This window comes from Gekko japonicus, unplaced genomic scaffold, assembly GCF_001447785.1.
Source record: "Gekko japonicus isolate JY-2015 unplaced genomic scaffold, Gekko_japonicus_V1.1 scaffold188, whole genome shotgun sequence".
NCBI lineage: Eukaryota > Metazoa > Chordata > Lepidosauria > Squamata > Gekkonidae > Gekko > Gekko japonicus.
Window position 1 is genome coordinate 1,441,596 of NW_015163098.1, and position 21,784 is coordinate 1,463,379.

The 21,784-nt window shown below is 48.6% G+C and overlaps 1 protein-coding gene across 1 annotated transcript in view; it reads right to left on the reverse strand.

Annotated features, from left to right (window-relative positions):
- LOC107106493 (ovostatin-like) overlaps nt 1–21,784 on the reverse strand; it is a 51,027-nt gene that overhangs the window by 25,116 nt on the left and 4,127 nt on the right. The window contains exons 2-3 of the mRNA XM_015406654.1: nt 12,889–13,072; nt 1,665–1,821 (exon numbers count right to left, since the gene is read on the reverse strand). Coding sequence (XP_015262140.1) covers nt 1,665–1,821; nt 12,889–13,072 — 341 coding nt within the window. The remainder of the gene's footprint in view (nt 1–1,664; nt 1,822–12,888; nt 13,073–21,784) is intronic.

The following is a 21,784-nucleotide window of genomic DNA, read 5'->3' on the forward strand; positions in this document are numbered from 1 at the left end:
TTTGGAAGGTGGACTCTATGGCATTGTACCCCACTGAAGCACCTCCCCTCCCCCAACCCCCCCTCTTCAGACTTCACACCCCAAATCTCCAGGTTATTTCCCAATGCAGAACTGGCAGCCCTAGGGCTTTTACATCTCCAAAGATCCTGTAAACGTCAGTGAAAGAGAGCAAGCAGAACTCTCCATACGATGTTGACAGGTGGATGCTATCCACATCTCTGAGGGCTAAACTGTATCTGCACTGCTTCCTCTAAAAAGGATCTCGAAACGCTTCACAATGTGGAGCTGCTGAATTGTCCTCTCCCAGGGATACAGACCTAGATGCTAATGGGTCTTGAGCCACTGTGTGCAACTGAACTACACGAGATTAAGAACATAAGACAGAACATAAGAGAAGCCAATGTTGGATCAGGCCAATGGCCCATCCAATCCAACACTCTGGGTCACACGGTGGACAAAAATACCAGGTACCATCAGGAGGTCCAGCAGTGGGGCCAGGACACTAGAAGCCCTCCCACTGTTGACCCCCCCCCAAGCACCAAGAATACAGAGCATCACCTGCCCCAGAGTCCCTATCTAGACCTTGTGGCTAATAGCCACCGATGGACCTCTGCTCCATATGCTTATCTAATTCCCTCTTGAAGCTGTCCATGCTTGTAGCCACCACCACCTCCTGTGGCAGTGAATTCCTTGTGTTAGTCACTCTTTGGGTGAAGATTCTGCACACTGGTGGCAGAGAACAATGACTTCTTTACGGCCATCAACACCAGTCTACAGGGCTGCAAATGGACTTTCTGTTTCAGAGCAAATTTTCCTACCGGAAATGCTTATCTCGTCTCCCAGCCTCTTGTTCCATTTCCCCAAAACTATAACAGTGACGCAGCTCTATTACATGGGAGAGGTGACTCTTGACAGTTCCTTATTCTGTGATGACTGTGAAGCCTCAGAGTCAGAGTTTCGATCTCTGTAATCTCCCCACAACGTTCTGGCAAACTTTCTTTATTTCAAATAATCCAGTGACCCCCACCCCCCATGTTCTTGGACAACAGAAATCACACTGACACTGGACGTATTGATGCCACTGCAGCCCGAATTTTTGCCCGGGGCAGCATTATACCAAAATCAGTATCAGCTAGCAACCAATTGCACCCACAAGTCTCAGAAGGGCAGAAAAGTCAGACCAGGATAATTTGGAGAGCTGTTTGGGTACCCTGGAGTGAATGTGGAGGTGCCCCAGTTACCATAGCGACTGCACTTTCTCACGCCTGTCACAGGTGTGAGAACAAGTGACAGTTTCATCCACTGGTTTTAGACCTCCAGAAACTTTCTCACAGATATTGGAGCCTGTAGAGCAGTGTTCCCTCTAAGCTGAGTCAGTGTGAGCTAGCTCACAGTATTTTAACCTTCAGCTCACACATCTTTGTCTCAGCTCAGGAAGGATGGCTCCAGAACAAACTAATTGATGCAGTAGCCAAGTTGCTCACTCACAGCTTTAATGCCAGTAGCTCACAAAGTAGGATTTTTGCTCACAAGACTCCACAGCTTAGAGAGAGCATTGCTGTAGAGGTGTTTTGGACCTGGTGGATGTGTGTTTTTCGAGCATTTGAAGAAATACCAGCAGTTGTCTACTCCCTCCTGTGATCTGTGATGTGTTCTTCACTTACCTTTTTGGTCCGGTTTATAGACTGGCTTATCCGTCTGGATAAAGATCGCTGTGCTTCTCTTCCGGAGGGCCACAGACCTCCTTTCGAGGAAGTGGATCGAGGAGCCTTCGACGGAAAGAACCACAAAGGCCAGAGGTTCTGAAGCCACAGGGGGTGCCTGTTTACACAAAACATCCATGAGGAAGATTGCTTTCACCCTTGACGCTAGCCCAGGGGTGGCCAAACTCGCTTGACCTAAGAGCCACATCGAATAAACGTCAGATGTTTGGGAGCCGTAAGACGTGAACAAATATTACGTTTTTACTGGGAAATATGCCAATTTGCTTTTTATTAACATTAAATGAGACTGGCCAAAATAATAACAAAAGCGGTAAAAGCAGATATTCCAACGATATTTTGTTTGCTAATGATATTTAGCTTCCCTGGCCGCCCTGTCAGGAGCCGCACAAGATGTGTGAAAGAGCCGCATGTGGCTCCTGAGCCACAGTTTGGCCACCCCTGTGCTAGCCGAAGGGGACCAGTGCTCCCTCTAAGCTGAGTTAGTGTGAGCTAGCTCACAGATTTTTAGCCTCTGGCTCACACATTTTCATTTTAGCTCAGGAAGGAGGGCTCCAGAGCAAACAAATTTATGCAGCAGCCAAATTGCTCGCTCATAACTTTAATGCCAGGAGCTCACAAAGTAGAATTTTTGGTCACAAGATGCCACAGCTTAGAGGGAGCATTGAAGGGGACTCTTTATCAGAAGGATCAGTTCCCTTTATGAGCCCAGTCATGACCAGGTAGACCTCCCTGGCTTCATTCTTTAACATTTTTAGTACTTTAATAAAATAAAATTTTATTTTTAATATTTTTATATTGTTTTCTATTTTAATAAAATAAAAAGAAGACATTCAGCACCCCAGCTCTTGATGTTTTGGCACTCCTGAAGATCTCTTGGTAGAATCAGGGTCATTTCCAAAGTTTCCCAAAAGGAAGATATTAATTAGGAGAAAACACACAGGGCGAGGAGCAGAGATTACACTCAGAACGCAGAGGAGACGTGCGGTCTATGTTGCTAACAACATGTCCTTTCTCCCAATCAATATCTTCCCTTCCCTATTTTGGGAAACGGTTCATTACTGCTAAGAGACCAAGCAAACTGTACATTGCCTCAGACCAGACAGGCAGGAGGGCAAAAGATTAAACTTTCCAATAGAGTCAAGCATCGCTCTGGACTACACAAGGAGCCCTTTGACCAGTTTGTGGTTCTATCTAGTTTGTGTTTCGGGCAAAGAACAGCCTGGGTAACTCTTGCTTGTTTCGTGCAAAGACTTATATAGGCTGTGATCACACGGTCCTTCTGTGCAAGTGTCAGCGCGACCCCCTAATAGATTTAAAATGCAGGATCAGCATTCAGTTTCCTCCTTAGGGTCTCCAGCCTCCTTTAAAAGTAACAGTATAAGCAGATTTCCCCACAGTATTGGACCAGTGCTTTGAGGTTGTCCTGAGGTGGCAAAGGCAGAACTAGCTGGAATCCAGACATGATAGAGGTACTGTTCTAGAGCAGGGGTGTCAAACATAAGGCCCGGGGGCCGGAACCAGCCCGTTCAGGGCTCTTATCCGGCGCACAAGCAAATGGTATGACGGAGCACTCCTGTTGTGGTTTCAGCATGGCGGAACAACCTCATCTGCAGTAGTCAAGCAGAACCCCTTCACTTCAGTGTAGGGGTGCCAGCCCCCCCAGGAGGGCAGGAATTCCCCCACTCAAAGGGCCCCCAATTCGCCTGTCCGGATCCAGCCGGTGGGTAAAACCCCATCCCCGAAGTGGCCGGATTGGGCCGATGTGCCCGGCGCAATGATGTCACCCAGAAGTGACATCATCACACTGGGCATGTCGCCGGGTGACGCTCTAGCAATCACCCTGAAAACTCTTGACAGCAGCACATGTGAAAGGGATCTAGATGTTCTGGTTGATCACAAGCTAAACATGACCCTGCAGTGCGATGTGGCTGTGAAGAAAGCTAATGCAATCTTAGGATGCATTAACAGAAGCATTGTGTCCAGATCAAGGAAGGTGGTAGTTCCGCTCTATTCTGCTATGGTCAGGCCTCACCTGGAGTACCGTGTCCAGTTTTGGGCACCACATTTTAGGAAGGATGTTGACAAGCTCGAGCATGTTCAGAAGAGGGCAACCAGGATGATGAGAGGGCTGGAATCCAAGTCTTATGAGGAAAGACTGAAAGAGTTGGGTATGTTTAGCCTGGGAAAGAGAAGGCTTAGAGGGGACATGATTGCCGTCTTCAAGTATTTGAAGGGCTGTCATGTAGAAGATGGAGCATATCTATTCTCTCTTGCTCCGGATTGCAAGGCAAGGCAAGATCTGATGGGTGGAAATTACAAGGGAGTGGTTACCGGCTAAATATCAGGAGAAACTTCCTAACTGTCAGAGTGGTTGAGCAGTGGAACGGGCTGCCTCGAGAGGTGGTGGATGCTCCTTCACTGGACGTTTTCAAGTGGAGGCTGGACGACCATCTTTTAGGTATGTTGTAGGTATGTAGGGCTATCTTTAGCTATGCTCCTGCAGAGTGCAGGGGGTTGGACTAGATGACCTGCAAGGTCCCTTCCAACTCTAACATTCTATGATTCTATGGTATCATAGAGTTTTCAGGTTGATTGCTAGAGCGTTACCTGGCAACATGCCCAGCATGATGACGTCACTTCCGGGTCACTTCCGGGTGACGTCATAGCAGCGCCACACGCAAATGTCCCAGAGTGGGACCACCGCTCCCCCGCTAAAGCTAGTCAGTGACTTGGCAACCCTACTTCAGTGGTAGCTTCACTGGGAAGTTGGGAGCCACCGCAGCCACATTCATGCTCAGGATTCCAAGTCGAGGTCACATGCCTCTCTACTAGGCCCGCAGCTCTGGGGGTGCTGTCCCGGATGGCCGCAGGGGTTGGCGTTTGGATGTGGAGGGCCCAAGAGGATCCTCTGCTGGGGCCTGCCAGGGGCCCGGGCTGCCACCATATTTGTGCCTCCCCCCCAAGTGGCAACTGTGCTTTGGCCCATAGGGGGTGGCATTCTTTGGCAGTTTCTTCCACAGATCGGGGGCCTAGTCCTCCCATCAAGCACACAGCTTTCTTACACCCCCAGTGAAATGTTGATCGCCACTTTGGTGCCAGGAAGCCATTTTTCTCCAGGCCGATTTGGCCAGGGATCCTGGAGGTTTTTTGTCATCTTCTGGGGATGGAACAGTGGTCATTGCGGGTGTGGAGGGGGAGGTAGTTGTGAATTTCTTGCCTTGTGCAGGGGGTTGGACTAGATGACCCTGGAGATCCCTTCCAACTCTATGATTCTATGAAATAGGCAGCCAGGCGTTCCTCTCCCAGTGGCCTTCAGGCGTAGGCAGCTGTGCCTCATGGGGGGCCATCTCCGGCTATAGTGGTCACTGGGTGCCCTGGGGCCTCTGCCACAGCCACGGCCTTGTGCATGTGATGCCTGCTCCCCCATCAGATGATCCTGTGACCTTCGGCCTGAGGTGGCCACTGCTGTATGGGCATGGCATGGCTTGCCAACGATCTCAGCATCGCCCCGCCATGGATTGTCTGGTGGCCTTGGCTGGATGCAGTTGCTTCCACACAGGCGTCTCTGGCTTATCGGGCTTTGCTTGGCCTGGGTCCCGCCATGCACATGGCCTCAGACCCCGGCCATCCATCCCCTTGCTTCCCCAGGCAGGGGGGGTTAGTTCAACTTGTCCTCCCAGTTCCCTTCCATGGGATTTTACCCTAGGGCTTTGCTAGGGTTGCCAGGTCTGGGTTGGAAAATACCTGGAGACTTTGGGGATGGAGCCAGGAGAGGGCGGGGTTTGAGGAGGGGAGGGGTCTCAGCATGGCCCAATGGGAGTGGAAGGGCTTCTAATGTCCTGGCTCCACTGGTGGACCTCCTGATGGCACTGGTATTTCTGGCCACTGTGTGATACAGAGTGTTGGACTGGATGGGCCTTTGGCCTGATCTAACATTGGCGTCTCTTTTGTTCTTATGTTCTTAATGCCACAAAGTCCCCCCCCCTGTCAGCTATGCTGCCATGAAGGTTGGGGAGTTTGGTCTGTATCTGGTTAATTGCTATTGCTTTCCTTTCAGGTTAATTGCTACTGCATTCCTTTCTGTGCTTTCTCTGCTGTGCGCTGAAATGCTTATCTATACAGATGTGCAGGAGGGTGATGTAGTGTCTGGATTTTCCCTAGGTGTCATGGGAGAGTGTTCGTTCTCAGCTTCAGCTACCTAGCGGTCTCTAAGCCTTATCCCGCGCGCAGGAGGGTGCCTAATTGGCCAGTACTGTGTGTGTGTGGGGGGTGCATACGAATACCCTATATCCTGTTATGCCCATGGGGCCGCTGCCATTCTTAACAGTGCCTATGTTACTGCATCTATAGCTCTGCAATAAAAATATAACCGTTCCTGAATGTGTGTACTTCGTTGTTGGCTGTGGGTTCTGACATTCTGTTAAGAATCCTCCATTTTCTATCTTTGTGCATCTCTCTACAACCGAGATGAGCGATGGAGAGGAGAAACTGATTCCTGAGAGACTACTCCGGGGGGGCCCCAACTCCTATCACGACCAGTCAGGGGACCCCCATGACCCAGTCGACATTGCCGGTGACTACCATGCCGCCGGTAACTGCAGCTGACGTGGGAGCCGTTCCTAAGATGACATCGACCCTGGTGTTTCTGACCCCAACGGGGCCAAGGCAGCCGCCCGGCCATGGTTATCAGCCAAGCTCCAGCTGGAGTCAGTTTCACCCGGACTCTACTGCCGAGACTTATATGCTCATGCAGGGACCACCGAGAGACAGACGATTCGATTGGGGGTTTTCCGGGGCAGGGGGATTCCCCCCCTTTGGGGCACCATTCGAGCCATTATCCGGGGCATGGGTGATGGAGAGGATGAAGGTGAGAAGTGGCCGGGTGTCCCCGGAGGAAAGATTGGAACTAGCCCAGCGAATGGAGGTGGCGGATCGAGAGAGACGGCAAATGCAGCGGACGCTGGAGGAGGTCATCCAAGCAATCCCGCAGCTGGTAATCCAAGCCATCAGGGAGGAGAGGGAGGCCCGACCGGAGGTCCCCGCAGGGCCAGTTGCCCTCCCGGCCCCACCGCAGCAGCTGCCCTGGCCCGCGGACGCCCCGCAACCGGGCCCGCCCAATATCCCGGTCTGAGCACCACGTCCTGGCAGCCCGATAGAATGGGTGATACCTCACCCAAAAGTCCTCATCGAAGCCACCTTTGATGGGAACCTGGAGGAACTCTCCTACTTCGTGGTCCGAGTGATGAAGGTGTGCGGAAGGATCAGGCCACCTGTTCCCAGACGACAGCAGCCAAGTAGATGTGGTGGCAGCTCAACTCAGGGGCCCTGCGGCAGCTTGGTATGTGAGGCTGCACAACACCCAGGGCCCGGAACTAATGAACCGGGACACTTTTATGTGGACGTTGTGAGCCCAATTTGAGGACCGGAATGCTGGGCCAAAGGCAAGGGCCTTCTTGCGAACCCTGAGGCAAGGTCGGCGATCGGTGAGGGAATACTCCTCTGAGTTTAAGCTACACGCGGCCAAAGTGCAAATTTGGCCTGATCCTGTGTTGGCGGAACTATACAGAGTGGGACTGAATACCGAACTAAGGGAGACAGTCCTAAGGGCCGTTGACCCAGTATCCCTCCCAGCCTGGATGCAAGAGGCGGAGAGTGCGGAGACCCGCCTGAACACCCTACGCTTGGACATTGTGACGGCAGGAGGCCAGCCTACACCCCAAGTGGCGAAGGGGAAACCGATGCGGCAGGCAGAATAGTCCCGGGAGCAATGCATGTGGCAGGGGCTCTGCCTGAAGTGTGGGGAGCGGGGCCATTTCGCGGCCGACTGCGGCAGGAAACAGGGGCCAAGCGAACCTACGAAGGTGCACCCGGCCATGCCAGCGAAAAAGCCGTCGGGAAAGCCAAAATATGCCAAAGCCCTGCAGGCGGCTCCGGAAGAAGGAGAGGCAGAATCCAGCGGAGACGACCCCGAGCCGGCAGGAAATGGATTGGTCCTGCTGTAAGAGGCGCGGAGCAGCAGGGCCTGATTCCGGAGGCGCCAAATGTGGTGAGCAGTTTTCCCTCCTTGTTTTTTGTGACTGTGACTTTGATTAACCCCAGCCTCGGAACACATATACGGGTGAGAGCCCTGATTGACTTGGGGTGTGGGAGGGATCTGATCAACCCCTCCCTGGTTATGGAATTGGAGGCTGGGGCAGTGAAGTTGAAAGATCCCCTGATCTTTACACAAATGGATGGCTCTACAATGAAAGATCCGTATGAGTACAAGACTGTGCCGTTGCGAATCGGGGCGGGGGATCACTGGGAGGACAGAGCATTCATGATCACCTCAACCACCAGGTTCCCGCTAGTCCTCGGGGCCCCGTGGCTGCATGGCCACGATCCCTACATCTTGTGGGATGAAGGGAAGGTACAGTTCATTTCACCTAAGTGCCGGGGCCACCGCTGGAACCCGGAATGGAGCCAGCAGCCGATAGCTGAAGACCCTAGAGTATGTCTAGCTCAGGAGGAACTGCTCACCATTCCCCCCGAGTATTGGGATTTGGCTAGGGTGTTCGAGGAGGAGGAGGAGGATGAACTCCCCCCGCATAGACTGTAGCATTGAACTGTTACTGGGACAGAAACTTCCCAAGGGGCGCATTTATGCGATGGGACCGGCCGAAAAGGAGGAACTATGCAAGTTCATTGACAAAAAATTAGCCTGTGGGTTCATCCGACCGGCCTCGTTTCCCTACGCGGCCCCGGTGCTGTTCCGAAAGAAAAAGGATGGGGGGCTGTGACTCTGCACGGATTACTGGGGTTTAAATGCATTGTCTTCCACTAATGCCTATCCCATGCCGTTGATTAAAGACTTGCTCCCTAAAGCGGCGAAAGGGAAAATATTCTCCAAGCTGGACCTTCGAGATGCCTACTTTCGGGTGCGCATCAGGGAAGGGGACGAGTATAAGACCACTTTCAACACCCCCCTAGGCCAGTTCAAGTACCGGGTGATGCCCTTCGGCCTTCAGGGGAGCCCGGGGGTCTTCATGAACCTGATCAATGAAGCACAAGCATTTATTCAAGGGGGCGCTTGTTTACCTAGATGATATATTGCTGTACTCCCCCATCCTACCTTCACACATGAAATTGGTGTGAGAGGTCTTAACCACATTGCACAAGCACAAACTGTTTGCTAAGCTGTCTAAATGTGAATTCCACAAAACGCACATTGACTTCTTGGGATATCGGATCTCTGACCGAGGCCTAGAGATGGACCTGGAGAAAGTTCATGACGTGTTGGGGTGGGGGGGTACCCTGAACCCGACGACAGCTCCAATCCTTCCTCAGTTTTGCGAATTTCTACAGAACATTTTTACCCAACTTCGCCCAGGTCAGCTTACCCCTCACAGATCTGCTAAAAACTAAGGGGAGGGGCCCAGAGGCTACTAAGCCAAGTGCCACGCTTCCATGGAGTAAAGAGTGTCAGGAGGCATTCAATCGCCTCAAAGCCTTGTTCACCTCAGAACCGGTTCTTGCCCACCCCGATGAAACAAAAAAGTTTGTTGTGCAAACTGATGCGTCTGATGTTGCCATGGGGGGCGATTTTGCAAGAAGGGGGGGATGGATTGTTGCATCCATTAGCTTACGTGTCAAGGAAGTTCAATGACATTGAACATAACTGGTCAGTATGGGAAAAGGAGACAGGGGCAATAAAGCTCGCCCTATCCACGTGGAGGCATTGGTTGGAGGGGGCGAGGTCCCGTTCGAGGTGTGGACTGATCATAAGAACTTAGAAATTCTTAAAACACCTCGATGCCTCAATGCTCAATGCTAAGCAGCTCCAGTGGGCCGATTTCTTTTCCAAGTTTCAATTCACCTTGCACCATTTCCCGGGTTCTGCGAACTCTTTGGCTGACGCCCTGTCCCGCCTACCCCAACATGACACCCAACGAGATGTAGTCTTTGACTCGGTGTTCACACCCTCACAGCTGGGCGGGGCGGTGACAACTTGCAGCCAAGCCCGCCTAACCTCTCCTCCCCCTGTGACGTTGCACCCGCCTTCTGCTGGGGCGGGGAAGGAGGAAACAGACACTTGGCACAGTAAATTCACCCCCGCCCTGTCGGAGGGGGATAAAGAAGTTCTTGAAGCGGAGGGGGATTTTGAACTACGGGACAATGGCTTTTGGCACCGGGAACATAAGCTGTTTGTTCCCCTCTCACTCAGGGGGGAGGTGTTACAGGCAGTGCATGGCTCCAAACTGTCCAGACACTCGGGGTTCGTTAAATCCCTTCAATTACTCCAAAGGCAGTTTTGGTGGCCACAAATGCGCAAGGATTTATCTTCCTTTGTTCAGTCGTGCCAAATCTGTGCCATGAGTAAACCCAGACCGGGTAAACCCCCGGGACTGTTACACCCGCTTCCTACTCCGAGTCGACCCTGGGAAGTTATTTCTATGGATTTTATAACTGACTTACCACCGAGCAAATCGATTACTGTGATTTGGGTGTTAGTGGATTTCTTTTCTAAACAAGCGCATTTCATTCCGTTCGCTTCACTACCCATGGCTAAAACACTGGCAAAAGCGTTTCTCCTACACGTGGTGAGGCTACACATGCTCCCCACCAAGGTGGTCTTCGACCAGGGGACCCAGTTTGTCTCTTGGTTCTGGGGGGCGCTGATGAAACTGATGGGAGTGAACGTGGCCTTAGCAGCGCTTACCATCCAGAAACCGATGGCCAGATTGAACGAGTTAATCAAAGTTTGGAACAATATCTGCATCGTTTTGCTAACTATCAACAGGACAATTGGAATGACTTGTTGCCCCTCGCCAAATTCTGTTATAATAATACTTGTCATTCTTTCACGGGGATGTCCCCGTTTAAGGCGCTGTATGGTTATGACAGCCCGTCTGTCCCCTTCCTAGAAGGGGACATGGACATGGGGCCAGGGGATGCTGCTCAATGCTGTAAACAATTGCGGGACTCTTGGTCTCTACTGTGTAAGACTTTGACAGCTGCCAAAGATGCATATAAGGTGCAGGCTGATAAGAGAAGGGTGGAGGGTTGGGCTCTACAGCCTGGTGACTCTGTGTATGTTTCTACTAAAAATATCAAGATGTTATGGCCAAGTCAGAAGTTGGATTGGAAACACATTGGCCCGTTTAAGGTGAAAAAGATCATCAATGATGTTGCTGTGGATTTGGACTTGCCCAAAAAATTGAGAAAATTGCATTCTGTATTTCATTTCAGCTTCCTGAAGAGAGATTCAGGTTCCAGCTCCTGGCGTCCATCGAAACTGGTGCCCCCTCCTATCATGATTGAGGGCGAGGAACAGTATGAGATATCTAAAATTTTGGACTCTAAGATCAAACGAGGAAAGTTGATGTATTTTGTTGAGTGGGTGGACTTCAGACCCCAGCACCTTGATTGGGTGGAAGTAGGGGATATTCGGGCCCCTGAACTGTTACAACAGTTCCACTGTGACTTCCCAGACAAATTGGGAGAACTCCCGGAGTAACCGGGAGATCTCCCAGAATGGTCAGGAGCAGAGTTCCGTCTAAGCTGAGTTAGTGTGAGCTAGCTCACAGTTTTTTAGCCTCCAACTCACACATTATTGTCTCAGCTCAGGAAGGATGGCTCCAGAGCAAACTAATCCATGCAGTAGCCAAATCGCTCACTCAAAGCTTCAATGCCAGTAGCTCACAAAGTAGAATTATTGCTCACAAGACTCCATGGCTTAGAGGGAGCATTGGTCAGGAGAAGGTGAATTTTGAGAGGGCAGTATGTCAGCTATGCTGCCATGAAGGTTGGGGAGTTTGGTCTGTATCTGGTTAATTGCTGTTGCTTTCCTTTCAGCCAATTTCTCCAGGGGAGCTGATCTCTGTGAGCTGGGGATGAGCTGTAAAGGGGGGACATCTCCAGGTCCAGGTTTTGCCCTAGGGCCCAGGCTCACAGCATTGGCAGTGGGAGCGGGCTGGGGAAGGGGTTTTCCCCCCTCCAGAAAACGTGGGGTGTCTTCCCCAGTGCTTATACCCCTGGTTCTCCAGTTCGCCCATGTGGGTTTTCCTCTGCACCCACCCTCCACCCCAGGAGGCCTTGCAGTGAGGATACACCAACTCGGAGCTTACCAGCTGCTGTCCTTTATAAAGTTTGTATTCCCGGTACTTGGCTTTACGTTTTATGGCACACACGGCCCAGCCTGACAAAGTCCCATTTATGTCAGATCTGGCCCTCGTAACAAATGAGTTTGATGCCTCTGAGGGACTGGATCTTTCTATTAACAACATCAGATCCATTGAACATTTGTTCAGAATTTCATTCTGAACTCTTCATCTTCCAAAAACATGCCAGCATTTTCTTTAAAATCCTCAGACCACGTGCAATTAATTCCTTCTTGCAATATCCTCACAGAGTTGAAGGGTGTAATTCATGCCTCATATCCTTTCTGCTCCCTCCAGGGACTGTCTGCCCCAGATACCTGAATAATGCCCCCTCTGTTCCTTCTGATCCCTTCTCCAAGCCCACCTGTCCAGGGAAGACCCTGCACCACCATGGCTTCCCCTGCTGCCAATATGCCTGGGCACCTGTAACTGGAAGGAGGAGAAGGAGGAGATTGGATTTATACCCGAAGGAGTCTCAGAGCGGCTTACAAACTCCTTTCCCTTCCCCTTCCCACAACAGACACCCTGTGAGGTAGGTGGGGCTGAGAGAATTCCGACAGAAACTGCTCTTTTTTCAAGAACAGCTCTTATCAGAACTACGGCTTGCCCAAGGTCATCCAGCCAGGTGCAAGTGGAGGAGTGGGGAATCAAACCCAGTTCTCCCAGATTAGAGTCCACACACTTAACCACTACATCAAACTGGCTCTCCTGCCCTTCACTACCCAAAGGAGTCTCAGAGCAAAAAGCCTGTGAGGTAGGTGGGGCTGAGAGAGCTCTGAGAGAACTTGTGACTGGCCCAAGGTCACCCAGCTGGCTTCATGTGGAGGAATGGGGAATCAAAGCCAGTTCTCCCAGATCAGAGTCCGCGCTGTTCACCACTACACAAAGGTTGCAATATTTCGTCCAGAAGAGATGCAAGTAGTTACAAGCTTTAAACAAAACTTCCTCCCTTTTTATAATCCCCCCCACACCTTTTATCTCTTCTGCAGCAGTGAGTGACATAAGCGAGAATAAAGATTCCTTACTGTGAAGTTGATACACTGAGAAAAGTGGTTCTCAGCCACAGGCCCTTCCCAAAGATCGTAGTGGTCCATGTTGTAGTCGAGTGCAATCGTCAAGGTAACTGACTCATTGATGTTCTGAAGTTGCACACAGGCCTGGTTGGAAGTGTCGGACTCGAGGACTGAAGGCACGATCAGGACATATTCCCTGCAATGAAAGAACGAATTAAATAAAAGCTATGTCATGAATCAAACATTTTGGAGTTATGGCTTTTTAATGAATTCAGCACAACAGAGACAGCTGAGGTTAAGTTTTTGATATCTTCTTTAAGAACATAAGGGAAGCGCATGTTGGATCAGGCCAGTGGCCCACCCAGTCCAACACTCTGTGTCACACAGTGGCCAAAAATACCAGGTGCCATCAGGAGGTCCACCAGTGGGGCCAGGACACTAGAAGCCCTCCCACTGTTGACTCCCCCCCCCCAAGCACCAAGAATACCAGAGCATCCCTGGCCCCAGACTGAGAGTTCCTATCTATAGCATTTCAATTCTGACCCCTTTAGTTATACGTACCAACTACTTTCTGAATCTGTTAATTCCAGCTGGCTATCTTGCATCAGAGCCAAAATAAGTTCCCTGAATTTATCTCTAGAATCCTTATTTATGCTTTCTGAGTCTGAGGCCTTTTAAAAAATAAAATGGAGTTTATTGGGATCAGAGCAACAAACTCTTTATAGCCTGGTTAACAAAACCTGTTCTCCCTTAAACTTAGGGATTGTTCCAAATGCAAATCTTCCAGCTGTATACCTCTATCAACTCACAGCTCCAAATTTGCACAGAACCATATCCTTGGCTAGATTTAATGTTCTTCCTTCAACTATCTTATTTAGTAGATTCCAACGGACTCCCTATCCTAGCAGGTGCTGTCCTTGTATGAAGGACTGTGTTGAAACTGTCGCCCATGTTCTCCTCCAGTGCCCTCTCTATCTGGCATCCCATCGGGATCTTCTATATCCCATATTAGCCCAACTTTTAGAGATCTCTGGCCCCGGTCACACAGCCAGTGGCTGTTTGCCCCAGAGCAAAAAAACCCGCGGTAGCCCGATCACACGGTCCCCCGGGTCTCTGCACTTAGGCTGTTAGCTGGTGATCACACGGCGATGCTGCAGCGTGGCAAAGAAGTGGCGTGGCAAGTGTTTCATGTTTGTGCACATGCGCAGTTTCGCAGAGCAGCACTGCTTTCAGTTTTGTGTTTGTGTGCATATGCTTACGAAAAACATCCGGTTTGTGACGGGATGTAGACGGGCGCCGGATGCCATGGGATACTAGGGTTCCTGTGATCAGACGCCCGCCCCTGCCCCATGTTTTCTGGATACTAGTGCACTTTCCGAGGTACTTTTTTACTGCGCATCTTCGGCGGGACGCCACGGGTTGACCACAGGAGCACTACACTTCCCAGATGTTGCGGTGTGATCGCACCCCAAATCCACCTGACATTAGTCCCTTTAGCGTGGCAAATCCTCCATGTGACCGGGGCCTCTGATTATTTTAAGGTCCTTTTTTGGCTTGATAACCCAGATATAGAGATAACGGAAACCGTAGCAAAGTTTCTTTGCAGTGCCATGGTCACACGCCCTGATAAGCCCAGTGGGCTTATTATTTATTAGGTTTTATTATGCTGTCACTCTGTTTATTTATTCTGCAACTCTAATGTTTAACACTGCACAGATTTTGTATTTCGATTATTATCTCTACGTGTATGTACCAGTAAAGGCTTGTCTTGGTGAAACAAGAGCTTCTGAGGAAACATGACTCCACCGATTCATTGTTTGGCTCTCTCTTTCTAAAGAGATGTTTCGCAAAACGGAACCTACAGGTCTGATAGTAAACGTCTGACTTTGCAGAAAACGCAGTCGCACCGAGATAGGCACGGGGATTTCTCAACTCATTGCATTGAAGGGGGCCCAACGAGAGCGGTCGCCCTCTCCCAGAACTATCAGTGGCCTTCACCAGTTGCCTGCTTTTCCGCAACCAGGCTGCCAGTCTTGCTGCTAGGCATGGCTGCATAAAAAGTGAGACTGGTGAAATACGGGGATGAGGCAGAAGGGGAGAGCCAGTTTGGTGTAGTGGTTAAGTGTGCAGCCTCTAATCTGGGAGAACCAGGTTTGATTCCCCACTCCTCCACTTGCACCTGGCTGGATGACCTTGGGCAAGCCATAGCTCTGATACGAGCTGTTCTTGAAAAAGAACAGTTTCTGTCAATAGCTCTCTCAACCCCGCCTACCTCACAGGGTGTCTGTTATGGGGAGGGGAAGGAAGAGGAGCTCTGAGACACCTTTGGGTAGTGAAGGGAAGGGTATAAATCCAGTCTCTTCTTCTTCTCCCAAGAGCAGTCCTCGCAAGAGCTCTCTCAGCTCCGACTACCTCACAGGGAGTCTGTTGTGGGAAGGGGAAGGGGAAGGAGTTTGTGAGCCTCTCTGAAACACCTTTGGGTAGTGAAGGGCGGGGTATAAATCCAATCTCGTCTTCTTCTCCCAAGAGCAGTCCTCGCAAGAGCTCTCTCAGCTCCGACTACCTCACAGGGAGTCTGTTGTGGGAAGGGGAAGGGGAAGGAATTTGTAAGCTGCTCTGAGACACCTTTGGGTAGTGAAGGGCGGGGTATAAATCCAAAACTCTTCTTCTTCTTCTTAAATAAAAATAAAACAAATAAAAACTTTCTTTTCATCTTTCACGAGGGTAGAATTCCGTGGGCACCCAGTGAAATTGTGGGGAAATTGGTTTGGGACAGACAAAAGGAAACACTTATTTACTCAATGAGTAATTAAACAGTGGAATTCACTGCCAACAGATGCATTGATGGCCACAAGCACAGACAGCTATAAAAGGGGGAGTTAAGACAGGTCTATGAAGGGGAGGTCCATCAGTGTTTCCTGGCCATGGGAACTGAAGGGAGACTCCATAGCCAGAGGCAGCAGACTTCCAAATACCTCTGCAGGAAGCAGGGTTGTCAGCCTCCAGGTGGGTCCCGGGAACCTCCTCGAATTATAACTGTCCTCCAGACTACAATGATCAGTTCCCCAGGAGAAAATGACAGGAGGAGGAGGAGATTGGATTTAAACCACCTACTATACAGGTTGTCACTAGGTAGGTTTGGCCCCATGTCTATGTTAAGCTCAGGAGCAGCAGTGTGCTTCATGCTGTTCAGGGAGCATTGGCAGCTCTTCATTTCTATCCAATCACCGGGGAGAAAGCCTGTTCATTCACCTGATGATGAGGTCTGCCCACCCCCATCCCCAATTTTCTCTTTCATGGCCGCCACAACTTCTCCACTGTGGCATCAACACCTACGGGGGGCAACCTACCCTTCTCAGGAGGACCTGAGTCCCTGAAGTGTGCTAGACCTCCCTGTCGTGTCCCTAGACCTCCAGATTCATTAAATTAATGGCTGTTTTGCTTGGTGTTCTGGTAATGGCAGCAGGGTTTCTCAAAACACCCATGAACACACAGTCAGCAGCTGCTGAACATAAACAAGTATCCATATTTTTGTCAAGATTCAGCTCTTCATAATAGCAATGGCAGTTCAGAGTAACCCTCCTTGACAAGACATTTCCCCCCCAAGCGACTGAAGCTTTTAACAGTGATGAGTAGTAACTGCAATTTTTGTAGGACTAGTAATCTCTGTGCTTGTCTGCTGTGCAGGGGCCTATTTTTAGTAAAATAATGAATTACTTATTTCATTATTAGGACCTCTGGAGGTGTTTGTGGCATTCTCGGCCATGCCACACCTCTGTAGAGGCTTCCTGTGCCAAGACAATGTGATGGTTGGCCTCTTGCTCCATCCCAGCATGGCATAGCTTGGCCATCCAAGAGGCTTCTATTCATGCCCAACATGGCATACAGTTTTAGAAAATGTACTTTGAGAGTCCAGGACTTACCAGAGGAATTTCAGTTCTTTTGACGGAACACATGGAATTCAGTTTCCAATAGGTTCTAGAATGGGATGGGGGACACTCACTTTCAACTCTGACTCTTTTTTGTATGCTCTTACCTTTCACTGCCATTGACCAGCATAATCCTTCTTACAATGGAGCCACTTTGGTAGACTGGTTAAGAGCGGTGGACTCTCATGTGGAGAACTGGGTTTCATACCTCATTCCACCTGAAGCCAGCTGGGTGACCTTGGGTCAATCACAGTTCTCTCAGCCCAAAAAGTAAACCTAGCTTGACACACATACACACAAAGAGCTAGAGTTTCGGGCTGCCAGGCAATCTTTGGATCTCCTGGCTATACTATACCCACTGCCATACGATCGTTAAATAATTAATTAGAATGGGAGGTGCTAAAACAGTGTAAAGGAAGGTACCCAAAATTTAATTCCCTCCTTTGCCAAAATGCTCTCCCATGTTGCATAGGATTTGTAAATGCTAGACATTTTAGTAAGTTCACAGCGTCTTCTGTTAATGTATGATATAATGGATGACACCTCAAAACAGAGAAAAGCCAAGCCATAATGCATGATGGTATGGGACCCATTGCAATATGGCTATTTTCTGCATCTTTGGGGTAATGTGCAGAGTCCTGGGCCATGTGCTATGGTAAAGGTCTTCAGGTAGAGCTTCTCATATTATCTCAATGGGAAGGAACCACACAGAAGTGCCCCCCCCCCATTTTGGCTCAGTGTAAGAGTGCGGCCAAAGAAAGTTGATCGGACAAACAAAATTAGTCCAAAATTTGTCATGCTATTCAATTAAACTGCAGGATTTGCTACAGCAAGCTGAAATCTCCCTGACTCAAAATACCTTGAACTTCTGATCGCTGAGGTTTCTAGAGAGGTGAAAAACCCTGAAATCCTACTGGGACCTGACTCAGCAAGGAGCAGCATCTTGCCTGAGTCCATTCAGCGCTTCAGTCCTCTCGCTCACTTTGGCCTCTTCACAGAGGTGTCATTGTGTTGTGACTCGGGAACATCCACAAGGAGAACCATTCAAATATTTTCCTGCTGTGTAAATATCCCAAATGATAAGCTGAAGGACTGATATTCTCAAGCAATGTTCCCTCTAAGTTGCAGAGTCCTGTGAGCAAAAGTTCTCCTTTGTGAGCAACTGGCATTAAAGTTGTGAGTGAGCAATTTGACTACTGCATAAATTAGCTTGCTCTGGGGCCGTCTTTCCTGAGCTAGGACAAAAATCTGTGAGCTGGAGGCTAAAAAACTGTGAGCTAACTCACACTAACTCAGCTTAGAGGGAACACTGTTCTCAAGAAAGCTTACAGTTCCACTCTGTTTGTCCTTACGAACAGGGAAATGCAAAACCTCAGAAGATCGAGATCTTCAGAATATTGCGCTATCAGTGTCGAAGAGGGATGAAGTTTCACATTCCCCCCGTTTTGCTAAAAAACTGATAGCAGGAGGGAACAAAGTGCCCCAGCAAAATTAAAGCCCACTATTTAGAAGAGCAGAAGCATCCCCCCTCCGCCCCCTCGGCTTGGTTTCAGTCTTTGCTCACCACGCTCTTTGCCAGCTCATCAAAAAGTGTGCAGGTTGACAGGAAGATAACTCAAAGTTGGCCATTTCTCAACATGGTGCCCAAATCACTGCAAAACAGACTCACTTTGAAAACATAAACCTGTCAAGCTAAGCTTTAGTTGATGCCTGCCTTTTCAACACCGACGGATCTCTCTCTGCAGTTACAGTTATCAAAAGCAAATCAATGCCCCAGTCGTAAGCTATGCTCAAAACTTTCACTTTAGGACAGCAAGAACTATTGCAACCCTTTTCTTCAGATTTTCCAGCGAACAAGACCCCATCATGCAAATTACAGTGCAGTGTCCGGAAAACAGAAAACCAGAAAGTATACTGCAGTGTCTTTTGCAGGTATGAGGGGCCATGTTCTGCAGGACGAGTACATGTAAGGAACAGAGGTGAAGACCCAAGTAAAGTATGTGATGAGGCTGGGTCCAGGCTCCCCAGCGGTCTCATGGAAATCAAGTCTCAGTGGCAACCATCATTAGGAAAGTTTATCATGCCTTAGACAGAAAGATGGGCTAATGTTTCCACAATTTTCAAGAGGTATACCATTTTCAAATGAACCCTGAAGAAAAAAGGGTTAATTGGGTTTTCTTGACTTGATCACTAGTTAGTGATTTTCTCCTCCATGAGATCATCCTCAGGTGTATTCACATGTGCATGAATGATTTGCGGTACCATGCTATTTACTTCCATTGAGCAGACAATGTGTGTTTTAGTTGCATGATTTAGTTACTTCAGAGTTTATTTGGGAGCAATAGCCCAGAAAAAAATTATTTCATTGAGGGTAAATCTCAGTACAGTGTAATCAAAGCCTGTAGTGAAGAAGATAATAAAACATGATTATTTCCCAGTCTGGGGGGGGGGGAGGAGGAGGAAATTCAAGAAAACAACTAACTTTGTATCTCTGGAGATGCAAAGAGTTGCCCTGGAGAAGACAAAATGAAAAATGTAAACAGAAATTTTATTCAATTCAAGCCAAAGGAAAGGCAAGCGAAATGGCCCTTTTTTCAAATCATATATCCTGACAAACTGAGACATCAGTGAATTCTATAATCCCTCCCCGTTATCCTCTCCAGGGTAAAATGAAACTTGTACCAACCAAATCACCAATTGTAACTTATAACACATGGAAATGCCATACTGAATCCTAAAGTTTGGCAATACCGAGGTAATTCTTAAACCTTGAGACTAGCAATTGTGTTCAGTGATAAACAGACCACTTTGAAAGTTTTTCATACTGATTGTTGTTAATGATGGCCATACCTCCTTTCCCCCCCTTTTACAATAGAGAGTGGCCCATTATGAGTCATCTCCCAGCTAGGCACTGATGAAATCTGCACTCATTTAGCTGTTTGCAGTACAATTAGAATATAGACTCAGGAAAATAACATACTCTATGAGCAGTGTTCCCTCTAAGCTGAGTTAGTGTGAGCTAGCTCACAGTTTTTTAGCCTCCGGCGCACACATTTTTGTCTTAGCTCAGGAAGGAGGGCTCCGGAGCAAACTAATTTATGCAGCAGCCCAATCGCTCGCTCACAACTTTAATGCCAGTAGCTCACCAAGTAGAATTTTTGCTCACAAGACTCCCCAGCTTAGAGGGAACATTGCCTATGAGTATCTTTTGCCATTTTACATTATTGTGACAGAATGTGTAACAAACAGGAAGTGAGTGCCGGTAGAAAATATATTCCGGCGGCAGTATATGGCATCTTATTATTCAATTGATCTGCACCTTATTCTTACCTGTGGGAAAGCATCTAAATTAAGGAACAACAGCAATATAGAGATAGAACCAGATGTTCAATTTACACACGGATTAGCAGAAGTATCTCAACAAATTGTCTTCCATTGGGGCACCCTTAAGCTTCCCTCGGTTGCTTTCCTTCAGGCAGTTAACAAAATGCAGAAAACTGAAGAAAATACAACTAGATCATGAAAGGATAAATCTGAAAAACAATATATCCACAAATACACAATCCAAATCAACAAGCTCTTTTACAGTCCAAGTGACGCGTGCATCACAATTCTTAGAGCAGCAACCTCTACTGAAAGCCCTCGGATAGAAAACGGTCTCGCACTTTGGATAGGCAACAATGCTGCCCTCCGGACCTTCTCCAATAGGTCATTCCACAACAGTGAAATTGCTGGGATTCCAATCTTGTCGGACCCGTGGCATCTTAAATTTTGAGAATAGGCAGTGAGTACACCAACAAAGTGGTTGACATGGGGGCTAGTTCCAATCACAAAATGTTAGGGGGTTACACAACATGTTAGAAGGTTCCAAGACAAGTGTCCTCCTATGAGGGAGGCTGCAGATGCAAAGGTGATGCACCCTGGATACTGCTGCAGCTCCTCTGAGTCCAGTGAAGCAGAGGAAAACCAGGATTGGCTCTTTGTTTTGGGGAAGAAGCCAGGAAACACATCAGCCCACGGAGGCCATGTTGGGGATCACAGCCCTAGACTGACTTGGCCAGGAAAATTAAGATCTGTGAGAGGGCACCATGACTAGAAGTTGACCAGAAACTAACTGAAGCATCTCCAACTAGCTGAAGCAACTCAGCTGGAGTCAGTCTCCAATGGTTGTTGAAGCTCCCAGGAATTTGACACTGATGTTAAGTTCCAGCTCAAGATATCATTTTCTAGCCCAACCACGACTACCATAGTTACTTTGAGAAACAGATGGTATACTGTTGCTTTTTTAAAAAAGAGAGCTTGTTTATGAGTGCAAGGCTTATCTTGCATGGAAACTACTTATGAAAAGTGCAACCCTGGAATAATTTGCTACAGAAAGAGTGCATCAGCGGATGTATTTCTAATCAGCAAAATCTTCCTAGCCCCAGGCCCAAGGTTTCTGTAATTACTAATGCAGGAACTGCACCACCTGCTTGTGTCAGCAGGTGTGGAGGGGGGAGAGATTTCCACCTCAAAAGGTTTTTCTTTTCAACTAATCATTTCTAGAGTCTTATCTGCTTCCCTTTTTACAATCCCGTGCACTCCTGTGAGAGGTAACAGGTCAACAAACTTCTTAGCTAATCTAGGTTTACTGGAGAACAAGATTTAATTTTTAAAAATCCACAGTTGCATTGCAAGTACAGCAGGCATTCAAATACTTAATAGAATATTTAAAATGAACATAATGCTCCTGTGGCTTTTAAATTGTTGCACTGAATACTAACAACCCCCCCCTTTTTTTACAATAGGCATATCTGGAATACTGTTTTGTAACTGAATGGACCCACTAGTTCAACAACCCTGATTCAATTAGTGGATTCCACACTCAAATTTGTAGCTCAAATTTACTTCCGGTTTATGGCAACACGCTGGCGGACATATCTCCTGGACCTCCTGGGGATGTGATCTGCGCACTGGCAGCTTGGGGGGGGGGGGGGGGG